At 56.0% G+C, this 19,431-nt stretch overlaps 4 protein-coding genes across 5 annotated transcripts in view; 3 read left to right on the plus strand and 1 right to left on the minus strand.

The window, feature by feature from the left end:
• VTN (vitronectin) overlaps positions 1-2,097 on the plus strand; it is a 3,003-nt gene extending 906 nt beyond the window's left edge. The window contains exons 4-8 of the mRNA XM_077749649.1: positions 1-134; positions 394-550; positions 759-911; positions 1,325-1,663; positions 1,901-2,097. Coding sequence (XP_077605775.1) covers positions 1-134; positions 394-550; positions 759-911; positions 1,325-1,663; positions 1,901-2,013 — 896 coding nt within the window. The 3' untranslated portion in view covers positions 2,014-2,097. The remainder of the gene's footprint in view (positions 135-393; positions 551-758; positions 912-1,324; positions 1,664-1,900) is intronic.
• Positions 2,098-3,632: 1,535 nt separating this feature from the next.
• Positions 3,633-4,502, plus strand: SEBOX (SEBOX homeobox). The gene is made up of 3 exons (XM_077749592.1): positions 3,633-3,663; positions 3,822-3,982; positions 4,122-4,502. Exons 1-3 carry the CDS (start codon positions 3,633-3,635, stop codon positions 4,500-4,502), a joined length of 573 nt encoding a protein of 190 aa, XP_077605718.1.
• Positions 4,503-6,788: 2,286 nt separating this feature from the next.
• On the minus strand, positions 6,789-11,076 carry VMA12 (vacuolar ATPase assembly factor VMA12). 2 transcript variants are annotated; one of them, XM_077749743.1, is made up of 6 exons: positions 10,844-11,076; positions 9,719-9,792; positions 9,288-9,377; positions 8,718-8,760; positions 8,485-8,543; positions 6,789-8,190 (listed from the first exon to the last, which is right to left on the minus strand). In XM_077749743.1, the coding sequence occupies exons 1-6, from the start codon at positions 11,052-11,054 to the stop codon at positions 8,095-8,097; spliced, it is 573 nt and encodes a 190-aa protein (XP_077605869.1). In that variant the 5' UTR covers positions 11,055-11,076; the 3' UTR covers positions 6,789-8,094. The 2 variants fall into 2 exon arrangements, with proteins under 2 accessions (XP_077605869.1, XP_077605868.1); XM_077749742.1 differs by having other exon boundaries at positions 8,485-8,597.
• Positions 11,053-18,715, plus strand: POLDIP2 (DNA polymerase delta interacting protein 2). The gene is made up of 11 exons (XM_077749854.1): positions 11,053-11,198; positions 12,514-12,595; positions 13,446-13,543; positions 14,208-14,304; positions 14,478-14,553; positions 14,754-14,861; positions 15,341-15,477; positions 16,174-16,200; positions 16,344-16,469; positions 17,441-17,520; positions 18,275-18,715. Exons 1-11 carry the CDS (start codon positions 11,053-11,055, stop codon positions 18,387-18,389), a joined length of 1,092 nt encoding a protein of 363 aa, XP_077605980.1. The 3' UTR covers positions 18,390-18,715.
• Positions 18,716-19,431: the final 716 nt, after the last annotated feature.

Raw genomic sequence — 19,431 nt, forward strand, 5'->3', positions numbered from 1 at the left:
ACTGTTATGAGCTGGATGAAAAGGCAGTGAGGCCTGGGTACCCCAAGCTTATCCGAGACGTCTGGGGCATTGAGGGCCCCATTGATGCTGCCTTCACCCGCATCAACTGTCAGGGGAAGACCTATCTCTTCCAGGTGCCAGACCCAGGGGCCGGGGGTCAGAGCCAAGGGTATCTAGGCAGGGGTTGAGGGCTGCTGTGCCCAGGACTCGGGTGGGCAAGACGGCTGGATCGCAGCCTGTAAAAGTCCTGGCTGGGGTTCTTGAGGCCGGGGAGGCCCAAGGCTCCCGGTCCTGGGAGACAAGCCTGGAAGTGGGACAGCTGCCTTGGGTGGGGGGCTCAGCCTGTGCCCAGCCAGCCACCTCTTCACTCCCGCCTCCTTCCCTGCCTCTCAGGGTTATCAGTACTGGCGCTTCGAGGATGGGGTTCTGGACCCGGACTACCCCCGCAACATCTCTGAAGGCTTCAAGGGCATTCCGGACAATGTGGATGCAGCCTTGGCTCTCCCTGCTCATAGCTACAGTGGCCGGGAGCGGGTCTACTTCTTCAAGGGTATTAAGGGAGCGGGTGGGCGCAAGAGCAGGCAGTGGGGCAGTCTGGGCTTTCCTCCACACTCCCGTACGGGGACGCTTCAAATCACGCTCACCACCCCTACTCCCCTGCCAGGAGCTCCTTTCCCACAAAGGCCAGCGGCCTTGGCCTTGGCGCTGGCTTTCCAGCCTTGCTCACGAGCCTGCCCCCATCCCACTTCCCTGCACAGGGAGACAGTACTGGGAGTATGAATTCCAGCAGCAGCCCAGCCGGGAGGAGTGTGAAGGCAGCTCCCTGTCTGCAGTGTTTGAACACTTCGCCCTGCTGCAGCGGGACAGCTGGGAGAGTTTCTTTGAACTTCTCTTCTGGACCGGATCCTCTGGTATGGGGGGCGGGTGGGCGAGCCTCGCCCTCTCCCCAAGAGGGCTGGGATCTCCAGGGTAGGGGCGGGGCAGCGCTGGCCAGAAGGGGCTGCGATTGCGGAGCTAGGGATCAAAAGCTGTTTGCTCAGGCCAGACTTTGCTTCTGTTGACCTTTGGGGGGAGGCCCACTGGGACCCCACACCTTGGACTTTGCCTGGCGCAGCTGAGGGCACAGCCACCGGGAGGAGGGGCTGTGACTGAGGCACGTGGGGAGGGACACGGTGGAGGAAGGCTAGGGGAAAGAGCACTGAACGGGGAGTCCGAGGGCTGGGGGCTGCGTTCTGCCATGAGCACGCTGTGTCCTTGGGCAAGGTGGCCCCAGACGGCCTCTACAAGGCCCCCAACGCTCTCATTAACCTCTTCCCTGCCGCAGGTGGTGCTAGTGAGCCCCGCCTCATCAGCCGAGACTGGCCAGGTGTGCCCAGGCAAGTGGATGCGGCCATGGCCGGCCGCATCTACATCTCAGGCTCGGCTCCCCAGTCCTGGGCCAGGAAGCAGAAGTCTAAGCGGCGTAACCGTAAACGCTACCGCTCACGCCGTAACCGTAGCCGTGGCCGCAGCCAGAGCCCCCACCGGCAGTCCCGCTCAGTCTGGCTGTCCTTGTTCTCCAGCGAGGAGGACAGCCTGGCCACCTTCAACTACGACTATGACATAGACTGGCTCGTGCCTTCCACCTGCGAGCCCATCCAAAGTGTTTACTTCTTCTCAGGAGGTGAGCCCATGCCATCCCTGGAGCTGGTCTAGCTGGGGTCTTCCCTGCTCTCCCTGGTCTGCATGGGCTGAACAGGGCCCTTGGGAGGTGACTCCAGAAAGCCAGGCTGGGAGTCCTTAGCTGCACTGTGGATGTTCACTTAGCCTTCCAGGAGAGACCCAGGTCTTCCTTCTCAGGGCAGGAGGGGGCAGGGCCACACGCTGGGTCTCACACACCCTCTGCTGGCCTCTCTTCCAGACAAGTACTACCGAGTCAACCTTCGCACACGGCAAGTGGACGTTGTGAGCCCTCCTTACCCGCGCTCCATCGCCCAGTACTGGCTGGGCTGCCCAGACCCTGGCCGCGAGTAGGAGTCGGAGCAAGCACGGCTGGGCCCCCCGCGGCTCCCCCCTCAACCTCTTCCTCCCAGCCCAATAAAGTCCCCTTGGTCCTGAGTTTCAGACTACTGTCCTGACTGGGGTGGACGGGCAGAGACTGGGATCTTCCCCGGGGAAGGGAGGGGAAGCTAGGCTGTCACGACGTCTTGGAGGAGGAGAGTGTCAGTGTCATTGTGTCCTGTCCGTGTTGGGCTCAGCTTTTCTCCATGAACCGGAAAAGCTCTGGGCAGGGGAAGGCCTCGTGAGCGCTAGACTTCCTCCTGAGCTAAGGGGGCCCTGCTAGCCCACCAACGTTGGCAGGAGCTTGAACAGCTCCGGTGATGACAGGAGCCACCAAGTGTCCCTCCCAGCCCAGGGCTTCCTTGCCCTCCTGAAGTTGACTAGGGTCCTGGAGGAGAGAGACGGGGCAGGGGGCGTGGAGTTCTGGTTCAGCTTTTCTGCCCGTTCTGAGCCTGCAAGGGGGTCAGCCCAGGGGACTGGTCGGTGTGCCCCCCACACCCTCCCCTAGGACAAGCCTTTCTTTGAGGCCTCTGTCTTGGGTCTGGGGCCTGGGGCACTGTAGTTAGGAGAGGAAAGGGCAAGAACTCAAAGGAAATCCAGATGCACCCACGTGTCTTAGAAGAAGGACTCAGAAGACTTACAAGGATGAATACTCCTTAAAAATCAACCAACCAAACGAAAGAACAAAACAAAAAACCCCGAAGTGTCTTTTTTTTTAAATTTTTTAAATGTTTATTCATTTTTGAGAGACAGAGTACAAGCAGAGGTACAGCAGAAAGAGGGAGACAGAGAATCGGAAGCAGGCTCCAGGCTATCAGCACAGAGCCTGATGTGGGGCTCGAACTCACAAACTGTGAGATCATGACCTGAGCCAAGGTCGGCCGCTCAACTGACTGAGCCACCCAGGTGCCCCCCGAAGTGTCTTTCTTAAAACTCCTCGGCTGTACCTGTGAAGCCGCCTTTGGTTCTAGGTTCCTGGACTCCAGGAAGCCCATTTGGGGTCTCCAGGGGCCATGGAGACAGGGCTCGATGCAGGCAAATCTGTGAAACAGACCCGAGGGCGAGCAGGGGGTGACGCTGCGGTCTCCCCGTCGGCCTCCTCGTCCTGCCTGGCTTCGGCAGCCCAGCCCTCAGCTAAGGCCTAGGACTGCGTCTGCTGTCCCCTGACGGCGGCCCGGGGCCACTGAGGGCTCCCAGGGGGCAGGTGAAGCGCTGGGAGCGCTGGAGAGGATTCCTTTGGCTTCCTTCTGGGAAGATCCTGGGAGGATTTTCACAAAGTACAGGCTTTCAGACACAGACTGTGGAGTTTGGGGTGTGAGGAGAGGGACTCGGACCAGCTTCCTTTGTGAACCCCTGGAGGAGCGGGGGCCAGAGCGGTTTTGCCCCATCCATACCTGCACAAGCCCCAGCCCTGCCCCTGGCCTCCGCTCTTTCCTGTGGGACGTCTCTGCTCCCCTCGGGCTGGAGATGAAACCTCTCCCCCTCCTGGAGGCGGGGCCAGCCCTCTGAGCAGGATAAAACCCCACAAGGAGGGGTGTGGCGCGGGCACAGTCTCGGCATGGCCCTCGGGCTCCTCATTCTCCTTCGGCTCCATGGCTAGCCCCGTGGGTGCACCCTCAACAGGTGATCTGGTGGGGAAAGGGTGGGCAGGGGGAAGATGTGCTGCGGGAAGGGCTGAAGCAGGGGAGCGGAGTAGGGGCTTCAGGGTCCGCTGGGGGTTTTGAGGCTGGGATGGAGGCTTCTGCGGGGAGTCCCAGCTTGACCCCTACTCCGGCCCACAGGTCACGCCAGTGGGCTGGGTCCCCACCGGAGAAAGCGGACCACTTTCAGCAGAGGGCAGCTGCTGGAGCTGGAGCGGGTGTTTGCAGCCCGGCCCTACCCTGACATTGGTACCCGTGAGCACCTGGCCCGGGTCACCTGCCTTCCCGAGGCCAAGATACAGGTGAGCAGGGACCCCCTCTCGGGGCGAGGGTGTTCTCACACAGCCCCTTCCCTCTGGGTATCCTGCCTCCGGGTTTTGCTTTCCGTGTAGCTGGGGGAGAGGGGCTGGAGCCAGAAGAGATTCCTTTTTCCCTTACCAGGTATGGTTCCAGAACCGCCGGGCCAAGAGAATCAAGAATACAAAGGCAGGAGGCCCAAGCCCCAGGCCGGAGCCCCCCCAGAGAGCCCGTTCTCTTCCAGACACCCTCCAGCAGTCCCAGGAGCCCCAAAAGCCAGGCCAGCTTCCACCCTCCAACAGCACACCTCGCTGTGCCTCCCTGTGTGGACGTGCCTCGGGCCCAGCGCCTGGCTTGGGTCCAGGGCCGGCCTGGGCAGGGACTAAAGCCGTAGCCCCATGGGGACCAGCTGGGGCTTCGGGGGTCCACGTTTCTGCAGAGCGAGCTACTCCCCAGACTTCGCTGGGCAGCCTGTCTGACCTCATCTATGCCTCGGCCATCGTCACCAACCAGGACCACTCCTAATCTAAGTCCCGCCCTTGTGAGACCCCTCCTCTGGCCCCGCAGCCCACCCCTGCCCGTCAGGACCCAACACATGAGAAGTGGGTCCCCTGCCCTTCCTTGGACACAAGGGAGTTCTGTTATTGGAAGGAAGGTTAGCTCAGAGATCCCTCCCCTCCATCGCCCTCCAGGCCAGCCTAGGGTCGCCAGCTACCCGGCGCCCTGCCCCTCCTGGGGCATATGCCCATCGCCGTGGCAGGAGGTACCTTCAGAGAGATGAGGTAAGGGCCGTGTTTTCCACCTCCCACGCCAGGCCTGGCCCCCAATTCTTCTCATCCCAGCTGACAACTCCTCTTTCTCTCTGCAAAGAAGGAGCAGCCGCCCCTCAGTTTCAGCCCGTTAGCTGCTGAGTGAGTACGGTGGCAAGAGTGCTGAAACTCACCCCAGGCGGCTGGGAACCCGCCCTCTCATGGTCCAGGCCCCTCTCCTGACCTACCACCACCTAGACAAATGAGTCAGATCGATGGATCTGAAGAGGAAGTGGTGTTAGAGTCGTACAGGGGAAAGAAGGGCTTCGGGCTTATGTTGATTTAATTTTCACAAAGATCAGATTGGCTGCCCTCTGACCTGAGGCTGTGGAGACAACCTGACAGATTTAGCATGGGGCGGGGGGTGAGGGGGGTGCGCGCCGGCCACACTGGGTTTTCGTATCGCCATCATCTGTAATACCAACTAATCTCCAAATAAAACCCAAACTCTATACCTTAATCTGGATTGTTATGTGCTGCAAATGAATGGGAGCGAGGGCCATTGGCTTTTGAAAAGTATCTCCATCACGTAATCCCCAAATAGGGTCAGGTTCCACACAGATACTGGGTGGGCAGTATTACCCAGGCTTCTACTGGGATTAGTTAGGGGGACAGTTAACCAAAGGGCTTAGGGCTCTGGCCGACCGAGACTGGGGAGATGGGAGCCTGCTGGCACCTTCTGTCCTAGCTCCCGCTGATTCCAGGACACTCTGGCTGCCTCCACTTCTGGAGCTCTCTGCTCCGGAAAAGCACAGAGTTAGACTGCGGGTCTAAACTGAATTCAAATCCTGGCTCTGCTATGTGACCTCACAGCTCTCTGCAAGTCCACTAGCCTGCACAACGGGGGTGGTATGTCTTCTCTCCATTTTGGGCATGAGAAGCAACGATGCTAAGCGAAGGGCTTCGTGTGGTTGTGACCTGTTACGAAAGCTCTCAATTCATGCACGTTGCCGCTCTCTCTCCGGACACAGCAGGCTATGGGAACTGGGGAAGGCCCCAAATGTCTTGTTCCTCTGGCTTCCTGCCAAGCACTCCCTTTCTTCCCTGGGCCCAGACTGCCCTGGAGAAAAGTATGGGACAGGCAGCAGGAGGCAGCGGCTGAGGGCAGAGTTCCCTTCACTGCAATGAGAACCAGGGTACGGGCCACCCAATTGCTGTCTCCGACTCTGCCCTTGCAGAGGAAAACCCGCTTTGCAAGGTGAAGGTCACCTTGGCAGGAGCTAGGTCTTCTACCTCTTGATCTCCAGAAGCAAGCACAGTACTTGGCTCATAGAGAAGTTCCCAGTAAGTGTTCGAGGCCACAGAAGCCTGCTGGCTTGTGAGTTGGGGGTTGGGATCAGGTAAGGACCCCATTCTAGTGAAAGGGGTGTGTGTGAGGAATGGCTCTGATCTCAGTATGAGAAGACACCCTACGTCAGAAGCTGTCTGAGGGGTCCTGCTCTTGATCTAACATTTGAAAGTCTTCCAACCTTCCAATCCAGGGGTCTGGGGAGTGTGAAAGCCTAAGGCTATGTGCGCACACAGGCTACCTGGCCCTCAGAGTTCAGCGCCAGTCTAGCCACGAATCCCCACAAAAATTCAGCGTATCTTCTAAACTACACTGGCTTGCTAGAAACATCATAAAATGATACCCGTGCTTTTTCTCACGGTTGACACTTCTTTTCACCAACAATAAAAATTCTAAGATTTTGCAACAAAGTGATCTGCGGTGGAACGGAAGACCCTAAACCCTCCCTGTCTCTCACGTTATTGTCTGGAGAAGCTCAGACTGGCTATGTATCCCGCAGAAACTGGCAAATACTGTAGAGCAAAGGACTACGGAGCCAAGGTTCTGTCTAAGAACAGAAGAGCACCCTGGGGGAAAACAAAAGACCACAGGAGCCCCCAGCGGGAACAAATGGAAAGGAGTACACCATTAGGAGCAGACCCTGAACAATGATCAGAACTATGGAACCTGTGGGCTTCTGTGTTGTCACAAGACTTGAAATAAGAATACAGCACGTACAATAAATATTTATTGGATAACTATTGCTAGCAGTTTCTAAGTACACGTATACAGATTTTATCACTCTACCATTAATTGAAATTCTTGGAAGTTTAACGTTACACAGGGACTTCAGAACAGCCTAGAAGCCTTTGGCTCCCTTTACAGAAGAAAGACCACAGCTGGTCAACTGATCTCTCTCAGCCTCAGTTTTGTCTTCGGGAAAAGGGGCCTAAAATCGTTTCCTCTTCCAACCTCCAGGATGGTTGTAAAGGCAAAAAGCAACTGTGGAAAGCAATGACTCAACTGTGCACATTTAAAATATTTTTTGCACCCCCCCCCCCAATATTTTAGGAACGTACATAAAAAATCCTCCAACAGGTTTACATATAACAATACGTACACACACTCATGGGTCTGTAATCACGCGTAACGTCTCTTCGTAATCACACATATAGTTAAACCTGACAAGACTCCGTATCTACAAAGAACACCTCCCTTTAATAGCACAGAGAATCCACAGGAGGCATACTCTTCCCGTCAACACACACAAACACAAGAGATTTTCAACTAAAAGCACACATACTGTTTTGCCTTCTGAACTGGTTTCATTTTTGGAGGCAGAGCAAAGGGTGATGGGAAGGTAGGAAGTTCAAGGAAGGCTGACGAGTGGCAGAGACGGGCAGAAGCACCCAGAAAATGTGTAAAAGGCCGGCAGAAGGAAGAGGACGAAGACAGAAATGAAGATCCCAGAAAGGTAGCTGCCTAGCTCCCAATTTCACCAGCCCGTGCCAACCGGTCTTTCTCTTATTCGGTGTGCTGTGATCAGTTCCTCTTCTGGCACAAACTGGAGAAAGGGAATCCTTTGGTTTTTTTTTAAGAGCCTACTGATCTCAATTACAGGCCTGCATCGAGGATGTATGGGCAGAGGGTGACCATCAATTTGTGCAGTTGGGCAATTTCAAGGCAGTACTGTCTGCTTCTTGGAGGCCCTGGGTTCTATGTACTCCTGATGGAAAACTCCAGCCTCGGCAGTGCCCAGGTGGACTGGAGAAGGCAGTCCTGGGGTCAGGAGAAGGTACTGAAAGACCAGTTCTGTTCAGTTGTTGTCTGAGTCTCTTTTAGAGCCCCTCTGGAAACTCACAGAGGTTGGGGTTCCCCGCCCCCACCCCGGACCGTCTGTAGGAACAGCAGGTGGCCTTGGCTCGGCCCTCTGTGTAACCAGAGCTGACGACAAAGCGCCTGGTAGGTTGACTGAGAGTCAGTGACTGGCAACTGGGAGCCTGGCGTCTCCCCAGATCCGCTCCAGACCTCTGAGGAACCTTCAGAGCTCTCCCAATTCGCCTTCCATCGCCCGCACCATGACATACAGCTCGGCCAGGCCCACCACAGAGGCCACGATCAGCGCAGCCAGTACCCGCTGCGGAGAGAGAGAACCGGGCTTAGGGCATACAGGTCAGCACCCAACTCTGCAGCCTCTAGCACCTCTAATAAGGATAATAAGGATGGGGGGGGAAGGGAAGAAAAGAGGATCTGGCTTCTCTTGAGGTTATCATGTACCCCCATGACTGCTGGACAGCTCAAACGCTCCTCTTGTTTACTGCATAAAAACTTGTTTAACACCTAACTTGTTCAAGGCACCTTCCCATACCTTCCTCCCTCTTCCACCAACACCCCCACCTGGGGCACCCCGCCCGGCCCAGTGTCTACTTACGGAGGCCATTTCTGCGAAGATATACTGGCTTCCAAGGTAAGTGCAGACGAAGGCAGCTACTACCGTGACGATAAAGTTGAAGATGGTAATGACCAGAGCTTTCACTGACCTCACTTTGGGGAAGAACCCAGGGAAGAAACCTTTAGGTCGGTATCTTCCATAAGACTCTCTTATCTCAGGGCTGCCTCCCCCGTTAACTGGGCTTTAGCAATACTGATTCCCTAGCACCTCACCTTGCTTTCCAAAATCACTAAGAGTCCCACTGTGCCTTGAATCCTGGGAAAAAGAAAACACAAATGATTTCAGAATGGAAGCAGCCCAGAGAGTTTCCAGTTGTCAGGCTGGGCTCTACTCTCTTTATTCCCCAACACATCAACTCGGCCTTCTCCGTGGATGCTGTTGTCCGGGAGAACAGACAACAGAGGGACAAATGTATTCGTTTCTGAACCACAGATCAAGCATTTTGGAGAAAGGGCACGGGCTCCCAGGACCCACCCAGTCCTCTCCTGCGCCAGGGCAGAAGCATGCCACAGAACAATAGGGAGCCCAGTCAGAAGAAAGGTGCCAAGGTTTATCTCCATCTCTGCAACTTTTAAACCTCAGTCACCATCTGATCTGAGCCCAGAGTCTCAGTGAGTGAGTTGGGAATCAGATTAGATTTGTAGGCAGCACAGAGCTTCCGTGGCCCCTGAACAGTGTAAAAACCAAGCTTCCACGTCATTTCTTTCCTCTGTACCTCTTCCCAGAGCACGGTGCCGCCTTCAGGGGCTACTCAGTCCAGGTATTGGAGGGCAGGCTCTTACCTGACAGGTGATATTGTGGGTGATCCGCTTATATTCCTCATTGGCAAGCTGTATCTTAATCTTCTCCAAACGGGCAACCAACTCTGGGTTCTGGGGCCGAAAAAAATCAAATGAGAAGGGTATTCCCAGCTTGCCAGAAAGCAATGTCACAACCCCTGGTCTCAGGGGGCAAAGCACTGCTAAGGGGGCTAAGAGACCCATGCACCAGTCCTGCCTCCACTGCTTTGGAAGTCTTTTTGGAGGGTTGTGGGGTGGGAATCTGTTTTCCAAGCTGTCAAAACAGGCAGGACAATATCCAGTTCCCCCACCCCAGCTCTCAAGGATTTAGAAGACAAATGTTCGAGCCCAAAGGCTGATTCATGAATCTGAGCGTATCATGAATAAGTCCAATGCGGCCAATACCCATTCTCACAAATATATCCCTTACATACCCGGGGAGGCTTCACAACCTCTGGGAGATAGATTTCACTGCCTTCTAGGAGCTCATGAAGGTATAGTGTGGAACCTGGGAAGAAAAGATTTCCACAGGCATAATGATACATAGAACTGAGGTCAAAGGATTAGATCAGAGAAGGGTCTAGCCTTTCTATAACTTCTACCAAAATAAAACATGGCCATTCCTATTTCATTTCATCTCCAAGATCATCTTCAATTGAGAACAACTGAAGGACAATTCCACATAAATATCTCCTAGCGTGCATACGGACTTTTAAGTGTCAGGGCTCATTTATCTTGCCAAAGTCACAGCTAACACGTAAGCCACTTACACTTGCCTTTAGATTAGGTCATGCTGTGGCCACAACAGAACTGCCCTATATAATTTTCAGCCACAATAATGCCAAATACTCAGAGGACAGCGTACTAGGTGATCTCTAAGGTACTTTTCAGTTCTAACAGTCAAGCGGTCTACCCTTTGTACGGCTGGGTAAGTCACATTATTTCTGGCAAAAGACCTTACAAGCCAGTTTGTCTTAGTCCGTCCCTTTACAGTTAAGGGAACTGAGACCCAATGAAGGGGGAAATGACTTCTCTAAGGGGAGTTTGTGGCAGAGCTAGGATTAGGACTCAGATGCGACTCCAGTTCAGGTCTTTGAAGATAGTTTTCCATAATCCTATGCAAAAGAAGGGGAAAAAAAAGAAAAGAAAAGAGAAAAAAGGTGGGGGAGAGAAAGTATCAGATTTGACTTGTTTTTGAGAGGGAAAGAAATCCAGATCCCCAAACAGGACACGCTCACTACCCTGAGTACAACTGGTCTTCCTCAAAGGTCAGGCGGCCCTAAGCAAGCCTGGTAGTTCACGAGGAGGCTTTCAGGAGAAAAAAAGTGCACAAATAAATTTGGTCAGCCACGAGAAACCCTCATGGGAGTTGCTAAGGGAGTGGGTTGCTCTAGTGTTTTCGAGGGGGCTCTTGGGTTGGCTAGATGACCGTTCGCGGCCGAAGGAGACTGATGGGATTTTTTTTCCCTCCTCATAACGATGCCAGGGGTGGGATAAAGCCCAGGAGGGACAAGACTCTGGAAACGAAGGAGGAGACCGGTCTGGAGACTGGGGCTCACCCCTCTCTCTCAGGTACTGATGCAGATCGCGGATCAGGCGGAAAGAAACCAGGCGCGCGGGGCCACTGGGAACATCCCCGCTCTTGTGCTTCTTCCCCAGCGCGGTCTCCAGTTCTGCTCGCAGCTTCCGGGGCAGCTGCTCTGGCTCCAGTTCGCCGCCGGGCTCCAAAGCGCGCACCAGCCGCTCGCCGGCCAGCAAGCGAGACGCCATGACCAGCGGCTTGCGGTCAGGTGACCCGGGGCCGGGACTTCCGCCCATGGCGCACCGGAAGGAGCACGGAGTTCGCGGAGCGGGACGGGGCGGGGCAGAGGGCCAAGGGGGGGGGGCCGCGGCGCGGNACGGAGTGCGGGGGCCGTACGGGGAGCTCAGGGAGCGTCTTCTCGGCCAGCGAGGAGGCAGGCGGCCGGGCCGGCCGAGGGTGATTGGAGCTCGACTAGGGAGAGGGTCCCGGCCGGGAGCCGACCTGCCCTGGCTGGGACGTGTGCCAGGAACAGAGAAGGGAGCGCGGCCCAGAGCCCCGGGGTTGCGCAGGGCTGGCTCCGAAGGGGAGCTGGTAACCCTCCCGGAGCGAATCCTTCCTCCCCCAAGTGGGGATCTCGAGCGCTGCTGTTAAAGGGCAGCCCTTTAATTAAGCCCTAGGGCGTGTGGCTTGAACCCCCAGCCCGGGATCGAGACCAGGCCTCCCACGGAAAGATGCTCGAAGTGGGAAGCAAGACTCTTGAGTGTGGGCCCTGCGTGGGATCCAGGTTTCAGCGTGACCTTGGGGAGACTGATTCTTTCTGTGTGACTTGGCGAGGGGGCTCGGAGGCCATGTGGGTGGTGTGAACACGGTCTCTGGCGATGGGACAGGCAGATCACATTGGGGCTGGAGGATCAAGTGAGAGGAAGCATAAGGTTCACCCCTCCAGAGTACTGAGAATAGTAGACCTTCGGAAGACCCCTAGAAAGAGCAGCCCTGCCCAGAGAGGTCAGAGAGAACTGACGTTTTAGTGGCTGAGATTAGACTCGGGGATTGGCGAGAGATGATCACTATTTGCAGTTTTAAGACCCCTGTGAAATTTGCACTCCTGTGAAACCTGGACAAAAACTAGATCGAGAGACTGTTCTGTGCAGTGCCGGGAGTTCAGCTGGACATCCGGAGATGATGCCCTCCAAGGGGAGGGTGAAGGCTGCACTTTAGCGGGGGCGGGTAGACAGAGATGCAATTTTAACAGAACAAATGTTTTTTGAGCACCTCCTGTACACTAGGCTCCGAGGGGAAACAGGCTAATCAGACCTTGGCATTGGTCCCGGGGAACGTGCAGTCTTTAGTGAAGATAAGACATGGGCACAAATAACGAAAATGCAAGGTGGGAAGGGCGGTTAAATGCTGTGGGAGGTCAGGAGGGTGGGTCAGGGAAGAAGCAGGCATGGGGTGCACATGATGGTGCCAGGGCGTGATGCGAGGAAGGCAGAGAGAGCAGAAAGGGTCCGGGTGCAGTCCGATCTAATAGAGGCACTGAGGCAGGATCTCACAGGGTGAAAGGCGGAATTTGGAGCTGTGGTTTGGCAGGACCCTTACCTGCTTCACCTGCCCCACTGCCTGGCCCCTCTGTAGCTTTATCTGGTGCTGGCGGTACCATTACCTTCTCGGCTGTGTCAGCTGCTTGTTCTTTTCCTTTCTCATCAGAAACCGCCCAGAGGGCAAAGTTTTGGAGACGGTTGGTGTGTTTGAGGTGCCCAAGCAGAATGGTAAATATGAGACTGGGCAGGTGAGTGCTGGGCTGGGTTCCTCTTGCATTTTTGGGGCGCGCCCGGCCTCTGAGAGGGTCCGCTTCGGCCCTTATGTTACGGTTTTTGGCCTTGGTGCTTCAATGCCAGATCAGAATCACAGATTCAAGATGGAGTGTCTGTCTTCCTGGTTTTGAATCCATCCATTTCACGTGTTGCTGGGTTCCCTTTCCAGGTTAGTGTGGACAGAGATGATTTGGACCATAGTGAGGAGAGAGCCACGCTGTTGAAGAGTCCTGTAATATAGTGGGTTGTGGGAAGCCAGTGGAGGGAGCTTTTAGAAAAGGAAACTTCTGATGCTTCATCATAGCTGAACGGATCGCAGTGTCCTATATGCTGTGGGTGTGAGGCTCTTGTTTTTCTATCAGCTTTGTGCCAGATCCACTGAGATAGATTGAAGCCCCTTGTCAGTAAGGACTTTTTTTTACTTCAACTCCTCGTCCCCCCACCCCTTTTTTTTGGTATGCCTGCACTGGACCAGACGTGCATTGGAGTTGAATCAGGAAGCAATGCCTTTGTGGAGGTGGTAGCCTAGAGATGAATTATGATGGGGTCGGTGGCCAAGCCCTGTGCTAAGTGGAGGGGGGCTCGGGGAAGGCTTCCTAGAGGTTTAAACTACAGCCTGAAGGATCAGCAGAAGTTGGCCAGGTGAAGGGGGCGGGGAGGGGGTAAGAGTGTTCCAAAGCTGGTAGGGGTGGATCGCAGAGTTCAAGAGAAAGACTAGCAAGATGTCATCTGGTGCTGTGGCTATACCTGTGCCCCTTAGCGGTCTGAGTGCACCTGTGAGGACTTGGGAACTGCCCACTCACTGAGGCCTCTCTTTCCTCCTAGCTCTTTCTTCATAGTGTTTTTGGCTACCGAGGTGTCGTCCTGTTTCCCTGGCAGGCCCGACTCTATGACCGGGATGTGGCCTCTACGGCCCCCGAGAAGTAAGTACCCTTACTTACAGGAGGAGGCCTGACTCATGGCCAGCCTACGTAATTGGGGTACCAGGGGTGAATCCACCATCCTGCCAGGCTATCAGAACAGTCCCAGAGTGCTTCCCGGACACCGTGGAGACCAAAGTGCTGAGTGCCAGGGACAGGCTCATTATGCCAGAGGGTCCCTTTAGGCCCTCCTAGGATGCTTTCCCAAGCTGTCCTCTGTTTGCATTATAAGCAGCCCAGAAGGCATTTGCGGGACTAATTTTCTTGAATTCTTGACATTCGGTTAGAATCTCTGTCTCTTCTCGCCATACGGAGTATGGAGTACGTTAACACAGAAAAGACGCAGCTCCGTTAAGTGATCAGAGACAACCCCAGGGGTGTGAGAAGAGCGGGGCATCTGGGGCTCCAGGATTGGAGGGAGGCAGCAATTTGAATTTCTCAACATGGCCCCTTTCTAGGGAGCAGCCAGAGAGTACGACACAGAGGGTCCTTCACATTCCATCGTTGCCCCGCAGCCAGGCGGGGGGCTGCTGAGCCCGTACCCGGCTCATGCAGGAGCCCCTTCAGATCATGCACTAGTGTGTTCTGGTGAGGAGGTAGGGAGCGGGGGCAGGCACTGCTTCTCTTTTTCGCGGGGTGATCTTCGGCTCCTTCCCCTACTCTGTAGAGCAGAGAATCCTGCTGGCCACGGCTCTAAGGAGGTGAAAGGCAAAACTCACACTTACTATCAGGTGCTGATCGATGCCCGAGACTGTCCGCATATAGTAAGTAGGCACGATGGCTGGGCTGAGGGTTTCTCTCTGCGGGAAAGGCCCGAGCCTGATGGGGACAGAGGGAGGGAGGAGGGAGGGTCAAAAAGAGCCCCTATCAGCAATGGGCCCCAACTTCTCAGGACTGGAGAGCGACTGAGAAACTCTCTGACTCGCTTCTTGCCTAGTCTCAGAGATCTCAGACAGAAGCTGTGACTTTCTTGGCTAACCATGACGACAGCCGGGCCCTCTACGCCATCCCAGGTGAGTCGTGAGCATCTGCGTGTGCCTGTCCTTGAGAGGTCCGGGGTATCTCGGCGAGAAGATGTTGATGCCTTTCTGACGTCCTTGAATCGGCTAGGAGGGGTTATAGAGGCTGAGAGTGGGGGTGCCGGGCTCATCCCAGCCTTGTTCCTCCCCTTTCCCCTGTGAGTGTCACTGTCTCTCTTCCCTCTCTGTGCCAGGCCTGGACTATGTCAGCCATGAAGACATCCTCCCCTACACCTCCACCGATCAGGTTCCCATCCAGCACGAGCTGTTTGAAAGATTCCTTCTGTATGACCAGACAAAAGGTGATCTCCCACAGGGAGGGAAGCTGGGACGGGAGGGCCCTTTCTTCAGAGACAGTGTCATAGAAGTAACCTCAAAGCCATACACCCGCAACCTTATTCAGCCTCCCATCAGCGCCCCAAGACAGGCGGATGGCTGTGGCCTCTTCCTAACAGATACGGAAACCGAGGCTCAGGGATGGTAAAAAGGGACTCCAGGTTGCTTAGTTAGCGGCAAGGTCAGGGTTACAGCAGGGTCTGAAAACTCGGGCTCCTCGTTCCCAGCCCACGTCTCTTCCCACCACCGCGTCACCACAGACCTCCTCTGGGCTTACTCCTGGCGGCAGCTCTGGGCCTTTTTCCAGCCTGTGCTTTTGCTTCGCGTTTGGGTGCCTTGTTTGCCCAGGACCGGCGTTGGGAAGAGTTTTCTAGGAGAGGCAGTTGGAGAGTGAGTGCGGCACCTGGGACACCAGCCTGGACTGACCAGTTCTCTCTTGCCCTAGCACCCCCTTTCGTGGCCCGGGAGACGCTGCGGGCCTGGCAAGAGAAGAACCACCCCTGGCTGGAGCTCTCTGACGTCCACCGGGAGACAACCGAGAACATTCGTGTCACCGTCATCCCCTTCTACATGGGCATGAGGGTATGTGGCCGGCCTGGGCCCAGATTCCCCTAGAACGCGGGTTCTGCTTCCTAGTGCTGCACGCGCTGGGTCAACACCAAGAGCCGAAGCAGGGAGACGCTCAGGTTCTGGGAAGGAGGCCTCCAGGCTGACTTTGCTCTTCAGGTTCAGAGGGGGTCCTGTGTACACGTGTAGGAAGAATACACACATGCAAACCAGCAGAGGCTGATCTTCACCCATTATATGTATTAGGTGCTTAGTGGCTTATTTCTTGCTTGGGGGTGAGCCTCAAATAAAAATGAAACACGGCCGCTGCCTTCCAGGAGGAGCTCACGGTGGTAGGAGAGGCCAGCATGGAGCATCCCGAGTATCGTAACGGTGTCGGGCTCTGGAAGGGCAGGGGAGGGTGGTGGCCGGCGCCAGCAGGGGCCGGGGCCAGCAGGGGCCGGGGCCAGCGGCGGGCCNTTTCCGTTGGCATCAGGCTCCGCTGCTGAACCTGATGGGGGAGGGGCAGGGAGGCCAGGGATGGGTCCAGGCGAGGCGGCCTTCCTTTGGGCTTGTTGGCCGTAATTCAGTCATCACCCTGCAGACACTCGCGGCGTTGTCCTGCCTCCGTACCCTTCCTGGAACCGTCTCCTCAGTTGCAGAGATGTTGATTGGAACGCACTTGGTCCTGCCCTCTGAGACTTAAATTCTTTGTTTTATTTTCCCCCCCAGGAAGCCCAGAATTCCCATGTCTACTGGGTGAGTGCTTCCCTGTGGGAGGAGAGAAGCTCAGGAGATGGGGCGCATTGTCAAGTCTTTGTTGCCTTTTGCTTTCCTGGAATTCTGGGGGGACTGGCCCGAGGTCTGTCCTTTCTCAGATGTGACTCTCTCCGCCCCCACAGTGGCGCTACTGCATCCGCTTGGAGAACCTCGACAGCGATGTGGTGCAGCTCCGGGAGCGACACTGGAGGATATTCAGTTTGTCTGGCACCCTGGAGACTGTGCGAGGCCGCGGGGTGGTGGGCAGGGTGAGCGTCGCCAGGCCGTGACGGCCTGTCTGTGGCCCTGCCCGGCAGGCCTGGGGGCCGAGCGCATGCTTTCCTGCTCTTCTGTGGCTGGGGCCGGGGGCTGCGTGTGTGAACGCATTGGGCTGTTTTGGGTGACACCTTACAACGACCCTGAGAGACAGGTTTCTTACAACCTGTTTCGCAGAGGAAGGGAAAGGTTGCAAAGAGAAATATAGCCCACGGTCCCATGGCTGGTAGTGGTGGGACCTGGATCTGAACCCAAGCGACGCTGACAGCAGAGTTTGTGTAGAGTTCTTGCTGCCAGCACGGGGCCTTATCAACAATACGAATTTGAGTGCCCTTCGGTGGGGCTTCCCCGCCCCGTCCCCAGCCACGACTCCCAGCTGTCCTTCCTCTACCTTCTTACATGCCTGCACCCTCTGCTGGTCCGTGAGATCTGATTTTGCAAATCGCGCGCTGCCCCACCCTGTCCCCTGAGAAACAAAGTCCTGAAGAATGGCCAGGAGCCACACTGAACACGTATTTAGCCACATCAGCGGGGACTTGGGAAGCAGGGTGGGATAGTGAATAGGGACAGGGCTTTGGAGTTAGGTGATCTGGCTCTGAATGCCAGTTTGGGCCCGTTATTTAACCAAAAGTCAGTTTCTTTCCGCTAAAATGGGAGTCACACCCAGTTACTAGGAGATTTAGGTCAGCAAATGTTTGCAGAGCACCTGGCGCTTGGCAGTAGGCACTCAGCGAATGGGCGCCAGGAGGCGTATTTACAGAGTAGGTCCTGTGCCTGGGGTCGCGGGGCCCGCAGACATTCAGTCTGAGGTTCCCTTTCCAGAATCCAGATAAAAGATACCAGCAGGCAGCTGCTGTGGGAAGCCTAGGGGGGGGCACCCAGTCCTGATGAACGGGCAGGCAGCACGTGGCCCCAGGGCACAGGGGGTTGTCCGGCCTCACCTATCTTGTCCGCACGCTTACAGGAGCCAGTGCTATCCAAGGAGCAGCCTGCGTTCCAGTATAGCAGCCATGTCTCCCTGCAGGCCTCCAGCGGCCACATGTGGTGAGTGCGAGCTGGGGACAGGGCCGCTGCTCCGCAGACGGAGAAGCAAAAGCTCGGAGTTTGCGGTTAATCCTGGGTCAGGCAACAGCCTCAGGCAGAGCCTTATCTGCTGTCCGCTGTTGTGTGGGCCTTCTCTGATGTTTCTTTTCCTTGTTTTTAGAGAGAGGGGTACAAGCAGGGAAGAGAGGGGGAGAGGGAAAGGGAGAGAATCTTAATCAGACTCCACACTCAGCGCAGAGCCCAACTTGGGGCTCAGTCCCATGACCCCGAGATCATGACCTGAGCTGAAATCAAGAGTCGAATGCGCAACTGAATGAGCCACACAGGCGCCCCACACTTGTCTGATTTTTTTTTTTTTTTTAATGACTACTTGTGTTCTAGTTTCCCTGTGATTTGGTGGGCCGGGGACTTGGACCGAGGTGGTCTGGTGGTCTGATGCTGCGCTGAGTTGCCCGTGTAGTTTTTTTCTCCCTGGTGCTTCACTCCCTAACCCGGAAGTATAGCTGGCCAGCTCGCACGGTGCACATCTCAGGGCCTGAATCAGGGCGGCTGTTGTCTCTTCTTTTCACGTAGGGTTCGGAAGGGCTCCTGGGTTTGTGGACTGGGGTGACCCTGACACGGACCAGGCAGAAGAGAGCCCAGGCCTGTCTCATCCTGCCGTGTTCAGTTCTGGAGCTGTGGCCGAAGGGCTCCCCGGACCCTCAGGGGGGCCTCAGCCTTCGCTTCCTCTCACCCGGCTTCTCTCTGACCGCAGGGGTACGTTCCGCTTCGAGAGGCCTGATGGCTCCCACTTTGACGTCCGGATCCCTCCCTTCTCTCTGGAAAGCAATAAAGATGAGAAGACACCACCGTCAGGCCTTCACTGGTAGGCCGGCTGAGGCCGGGGTGCCTAGGCTCGGCCCCGAAGACAGCTCTGGCCCCACGGTTGCTGCAGAACTCTCTCTCCCGCGGGCCACAGTGGGTCTCTCTGTCGCTGCACCGTTTGATTGCGGGGTTCTTTTTTTGGTGGGTGGGTGTACTTTTCTCCAGAAGACCCATGTAGGACCCCTCCGAGGCTGGCTTCCCTGGGCTACACTGTGTTCCGGTAAACCTTTCCACCAGGAATTCTGTGTCCAGCGGCCAAGGGCTGGGGCTTTCCCGACCTGTCACACACGTTGTTTGAAATAGGTTTGGTCAATAAACCAGTGCACACTTGGCCACCCTCGCCATTTCTGCCCCCGGGGGTCCCAGGCCCCCTTTTTGATGCAGCAGGGGCCTTCGGATGCTCTCCTGACTGCCCTTCCAGGAGGCTGCCCCATCCACTAGAGTATGTGTTTGTTTCCCTCTTGAAGCTGGGGGTCGGCTGGACGTCTCCCGGGGTCACCGTGCCTCCCTCAGCCAGCAGGGTGGGGGCTAGCCTGGACTCCCGTTCTTTATCCCAAGTGCAGAGCAGGAGGCCAGCCTCAGGCTCAGGCGCTCAGCGCTGGCCAGCCATGGACACCGCCGGCTTCCCTGAGCCTGGGAAGGGGTGGGCAAGCCAGCGGAGTTTCCTAGAACAGGCCTGCGGGACGAGCATGCGTCCGTCAGACCCCAGACCACCACTGCAGAAACTCGGCCGAGGGGCGTTAGGTACGGACAGACGGTGACTGAGCCAAGCTACTTTCTGGGCTGCTCGCAGATCTCCAAGAGCCAGAAATGAAATGTGCTGCATTTCCCCCTGAATCTTAGGATTCCTGCTTCCCTGCTACCATAGTGATTGTCAAAGAGATGGTTTTATTCTTGGATTAATATTAAATCTCAGTTCCAGCCCTTATTAGTGTTGTCCTTAATCCTCCGCCAGGGGGAGCCTGAGTTACAGGGCCAGAGTGCCGTAGGCTTTCTGACGCAGGGAGGACACAGGCAGTGAACAGTGAACAGAAACATGAGACTCAC

This window comes from Crocuta crocuta, unplaced genomic scaffold (genome assembly GCF_008692635.1).
Source record: "Crocuta crocuta isolate KB4526 unplaced genomic scaffold, BGI_CrCroc_1.0 scaffold149, whole genome shotgun sequence".
Taxonomy (NCBI): Eukaryota; Metazoa; Chordata; class Mammalia; order Carnivora; family Hyaenidae; genus Crocuta; species Crocuta crocuta.

What these genes read in the sequence shown, in the direction of transcription:
- SEBOX (XM_077749592.1), top strand. Translation starts at nt 3,633, where the DNA reads ATGGCTAGCCCCGTGGGTGCACCCTCAACAG. An exon ending in CGTGGGTGCACCCTCAACAG is followed by an intron (nt 3,664 to 3,821) that starts GTGATCTGGTGG and finishes TCCGGCCCACAG; the next exon opens with GTCACGCCAGTGGGCTGGGT. An exon ending in TTCCCGAGGCCAAGATACAG is followed by an intron (nt 3,983 to 4,121) that starts GTGAGCAGGGAC and finishes TTCCCTTACCAG; the next exon opens with GTATGGTTCCAGAACCGCCG.
- VMA12 (XM_077749742.1), bottom strand. Translation starts at nt 11,054, where the DNA reads ATGGCGTCTCGCTTGCTGGCCGGCGAGCGGCTGGTGCGCGCTTTGGAG. An exon ending in AGGTTGTGAAGCCTCCCCGG is followed by an intron (nt 9,378 to 9,718) that starts GTATGTAAGGGA and finishes TTTCGGCCCCAG; the next exon opens with AACCCAGAGTTGGTTGCCCG. An exon ending in CCCACAATATCACCTGTCAG is followed by an intron (nt 8,761 to 9,287) that starts GTAAGAGCCTGC and finishes TCTTTTTCCCAG; the next exon opens with GATTCAAGGCACAGTGGGAC.